Here is a 5,479-nt window from a genome sequence, read left to right as displayed (position 1 = left end):
ATATATATATATATATATATATATATATATATATATATATATATATACAGAGACTTGCATGGTAGTTAAAAAGTTTCTTCCATAAACTGTAGTTTTGAAGAGAGCGCTAATAAACCAGAACAGAAAGAGTTTAAAAACTTGAACAACGTTGTTTTTTTTCTCAAGTGAGACTGCCTGCCCAAACAAACCCTCAGTCGATGTAGCAGCACTCTGTTGCGAGTCAGGCTACAAAATAGCCGATGTAGCAAGACTCCTTTGTAGCAGCAGGCTATAAGATTTTTTTCACCATTGCTGGATCATCAGGAAGAGTTCTCTTCCTGATGATCCAGCAATGGTGAAAAAAAGAGTTCTCTTCCTGATGATCCAGCAATGGTGAAAAAAAGAGTTCTCTTCCTGATGATCCAGCAATGGTGAAACTTCAAGTCGAAGATAAAAGTTAGATAAGTGTTTTTTACTAATTTATATATATATATATATATATATATATATATATATATATATATATATATATATATATATATATATATATATATATATATATATATATATATATATATATATATATATATATATATATATATATATATATATATATTTATATATATATATATATATATATATATATATATATATATATATATATATATATATATATATATATATATATATATATATATATATCCTTATCTCGTAGTCGTAAGAGACTTTTAAAAAAAAGTTTAAAAACTCGATAAGGATATATATATATATCTTTATCCTTATATTATATATATATCGGATATATATATATATATATATATATATATATATATATATATATATATATATATATATATATATAATATATATATATCCTTATCTCGTAGTCGAAAGAGACTTTTAAAAAAAAGTTTTGACAACAATTTCGCGACTTTAATTATTAAGGGGTCGTCCATAAAGTACGTACGCCAAAAATTTTAAAATTTGGCCCCCCCTCCCCCCGGTTGCCCTGCGTACATTTATTCCGCCCCCCCCCCCTTTAAAAGTACGTACGTTTCTCAAATACCCCCCCCTCAAATATCCCCCCCCATCCCTCCTGTTTTTTTTTTCTTAATTAAAAAGTTTAATTAAAAAAAAAAAAGACGGAGGGTACCTTAGATACTTTATACTACCCCAAAGCTTTTTGCTTACGCATTTTAAAAACGTCTTTAAGTATAAATGCAAATTATAATTTAAATAAATTTAAAATTTATCAGAAGTAAGTGTGTATTTGGGCGAGAGGTTATTGCGGCAGCAATAGTCGACGGAGATCCAGGTTTGATTCCCGGTCAAATCTTGGAAACCTTTTTTTGTTTTAATAACGAATCAAATGTAAATAATTTATACTTAAGACGTTTTTTTCAGGCACCCCTCTTTAGTAAGTAAAAAACGAGTCTAACGCGAGATCAGTAATATTGAAAACAAAGGGTAAAACCCAGTGGGAGGGAGCAACAGCAAATTTTGTGCCCTTTTGCTATTTTAAGAAACTTTTTATTTTAGCAAAACCTAGCGGTCTTTGAGACGCCATTGACACGTTTTTTTTGGGGAGACTCCGTCCCATCAACCACGGCCCTCAGGTCTTACTCAGGGCCAGTATATAAGGGCGGGCATGTGTGCATGGGCCCCCTCAGGATTTTTTGATGTTTTGATTTTTGATGATAGAACACTTTCACACAACGTGCAAACTTAAGTTTGTTAATATGCCAAATGAGGTGGCCTTGCAAAAAATTTGGATGGCGGAGGCCATCCAAATTTTTTTCCAAATCTAAAAGTTATAACCATGCAAAATTTACACCCCTCTCATTTTGGGGGTCGGGAGGGTAAGCGTTTTAAGGCTTTTTGTTCACAGGCCTCCGCCATCCCGATATTTTGCAAGGCCTCCTCATTTGGCATAGGTATAAACAAACTTAAGTTATGAGTTTGCACGATGTGTGAAAGTGTCCTATCTGGAACATCAAAAAATTCTGAGGGCGCCCATACATGTGTGTGCATAGAGGAAAACTATACCCTCTACTTTATATACCATACATCTTTTTATGTTGGCAAACTAGAATCTTTAGTCAGAATGTAACTTTTCTATTGATTAGCTGGTTAATTGTGATAAATTAGAAAATCGAAGTACGTACTTTTAAATTGAACCCTCCCCCCCCCCCATACGCTTTCGTACGCTTTTTGAAGACCCCCCCCCTCCCTCCTATGAGCGTACGTACTTTATGGACGACCCCTAAGCAATATTTTATTGTCGTCGAAAGTCAAAGCAGTTAAATTAATGCATAAGTACATTAAATTTTGAAACCTATCAAACCAAACCGATAAAAAGTTCGTTGAAACGAACCAAAAAACACTGAATCGTCGGCTTCAGATTTTAGATCGAAAATTAAAAAAACTCTAATCGTGTGACCTTTAACTTAACATATCTATTATATTTAGGGAATATGTCCAACTTACATACACTTTTGGCTTTTTCTTTTCTTTCTTTCTTTAAAACACACGCTTACGCTCAACGATGTTAGAAAACAATATAAAATTACCCTTTACAATTACCAGATAACTATGACGCTAAGCTGACTGGGCTTAGACTTTTTGATAGATAATGCTTAAGACACTAACGATTCGTTGGCGTAAAAATCTAAACACGATCGGCTTGGCGTGGATATGGGCCAAAAGAAATCAAAGTAGGGCATACTCCTTTTAATCTAATAGATTCAAATGTTGTTTAATTTACTCATTTGTTTACCAAGTAATTAAATCAAATTTTCGTATTGAAAGCCCAAAATATTTTGAATTCAATTTCATTTTTAAAAAGATCTATAGGATTAATAAATAGTATGAAGAATTAAATATTTTATGTGTACCGAATCTCTTTCTATTTAACCGTAATTTTAAAGTGATGTAAATCTGATATATCAAAATAATGAATTAGAATTTGGAATAAAAAAGCACAATAAAAGCATATTAGAAAAGTAGGATGGCTTTATATCAAAGTATTTAAAAGTATTTTTTTTTTGTTTTAATTAGAAAAATTTAAAGTCAAATGCTCATAATCAAAAAAAAGCAAATAGAAGCGCTTTGCTAGTAACGAACTTACACTATTATATTACACTAATATTATTTTACATATATATATATATATATATATATATATATATATATATATATATATATATATATATATATATATATATATATATATATATATATATATATATATATATATATATATATATATATATATATAAATAGTTTCAAAATTTTAAGTAGTCACCAATATTACTCATGTATATAAACAAATTTTAGCTTTCCTTACGAGTTTTCCCTTATGAGTTTTTAATATAAATTAAAAGCATTCAAATTCAATTATTTGCGAACTTTTATCAGTAACCATGGAATGCACCATTAAGCAAATTAGTCAATGAAATAATTTAAATGCATAAAAGTTTTTAACTTTAATTTCAACTTTTTGTTAATCAATCATGGTTCATTATGAAAGCAAAAACTAACAAGATTTAAATTATATTCAAATGTTATATTTCAAATTCAATACAAAGTTTCATACAAGGTAAAAAATTGGATAAACCCTTTTTAAAGTTAGCTGTATATACCAAATAAAAATGTTATAATTTACAATTAAACTTAATGAAATATTTACTAATAAGTATTAGATAAAAACTTTCATCTCACCTCCTTGACTTCTTTGTTCAAATCTAAACCAAAATTCAAATTATTACGAAACACGAAAATGGTACTTATTAATTATTACTATTTTATGTCGAGTGATTTAAAGATTTAAATCAAGTATTAAAAAGCAAGAATGAAAACAAATTTCTTTATATTATTATTATTATTATTAATAATTTTACTATTACATATATATTATTTTGTGTGTGTTTATATATATATATATATATATATATATATATATATATATATATATATATATATATATATATATATATATATATATATATATATATTGTGAACTTTAGCTCTTTTAACATTCAACAAATAATTACTGCTTATTTTATTATGGGCTATAGAAATGATGTCATAAACTACATTAAATCTTCACAAAGTTTTTATTTATGAATTGTTTAATAATTTTAACAAAAAATATAAAGAAAAAAAGGTCTATTACAGCAATTTTATCATCTATGCTAAATCATTTTACCCAACATCTTCTACTTCTCCACCCTTGCTTTCTACTGTAAGCCATTGCATTAGTTCACTATGAAAGTCAATATGATCACATGGGATATACTTAATACTTTCTTAAATTTACTTATTCAATTTAGCAGATTTTATTAAAATCTTTACGTTTGGGTATATAAGCTGTTCTTACAGATTCACACTTTCTTGAGCATTTATTCTCATCTTAAAAGTAAAGTACAATACCATTGATAATTTCACTGACTTTACATTGAACTATAATGTCACAACCGTATTGAAAATGGTGAAATTTGCTTATTGCAAACTGAGTTTGTTGGTTTCTGGATTTACCCATTGTTTTGACTTTGGTAATGTTTTTTATAATGGACTGGCCACCAACTTTCAACATTGTAAACCAGAGATGAACTCTCTGCATTAACCACTAAAAACTTTCTTTGATTACTACTTTTTAATAAAATATTTTTTATTTCTTGAACTCTGTATTTTCGAGTCCTTAATAAAGGAGGGAGGGAGGAGGGGGTACTTTTATTAATTTTTGGGAAATTTTTCCACCCATTCCAAGCTTATTAAGACCTCCCTTTTTATTAATTTTTACTTGTTGTCGGCAAAAACTTTATATCTCAAAACTAAAAAAAATCAAAAAAAGGAAAGCGGCCTTAAAAATTGGAAAATAGTTTTTTCAGTCACTGATAAAAACAAAAACTTTCAGTGTAAACAGGCTTTCAAAATCGCTGACATAGTAAACCTTGATTTGTCAAAAATGAGCTTTTCACCAAAGTATAAAACTTATATCAGCATATTAAATCCAATTGAAATTTTGATAAAACAGCTGTTCAAAAATGCGCATTTGATTGCAAGCCACCTTAGAATTAAATAGTTTTGATGTGTTTTGTAAAAAATATTAGTTTAGGTTTATAAACTCAACCTTATTATAAAAAATACTAATATTGCAACTTAAAAAAATTCTGCCCTACGTTTATTAACCCCCCCCCCCCGATATTAGATCTGTACTAAAATTCCAATCCCCCTACTAACTAGTATTAAGGACTCGAGAGTACACTCTGTCATGGCTTCTTAGCACTCTTTTTGTAATCAAGAAGCTACGGTCAAAAGGCAAAAAGCTGTGCCCTCTGATTGGGAAAAATTGGTTGACCTTTTTAATCCACTTATTGTAAGTAAGCGCCATAAAAAGTTTGGGAAAGAAATGATTTTTATTTTTCTCTCCACAATTATTGACATAAAAGTTGAGTTCATTATACTATTGAGGAATGGCAGACAGGTAGTGAAATAGAAG

The 5,479-nt window shown here is 28.6% G+C and overlaps 1 protein-coding gene across 1 annotated transcript in view; it reads right to left on the bottom strand.

Moving 5' to 3' along the window:
• Window positions 1–3,523: 3,523 nt before the first annotated feature.
• The window catches only part of LOC100212449 (NEDD4-binding protein 2), an 80,248-nt gene continuing 78,292 nt past the window's right edge, over window positions 3,524–5,479 (bottom strand). Inside the window, exon 18 of the mRNA XM_065813161.1 lies at window positions 3,524–3,722. Coding sequence (XP_065669233.1) covers window positions 3,677–3,722 — 46 coding nt within the window. The 3' untranslated portion in view covers window positions 3,524–3,676. The remainder of the gene's footprint in view (window positions 3,723–5,479) is intronic.

The sequence above is a fragment of the Hydra vulgaris genome, chromosome 12 (genome assembly GCF_038396675.1).
Source record: "Hydra vulgaris chromosome 12, alternate assembly HydraT2T_AEP".
Lineage (NCBI taxonomy): Eukaryota > Metazoa > Cnidaria > Hydrozoa > Anthoathecata > Hydridae > Hydra > Hydra vulgaris.
The sequence above is the reverse complement of the archived record's forward strand: the minus strand, read 5'-3'. Positions and strand labels throughout refer to the sequence as shown.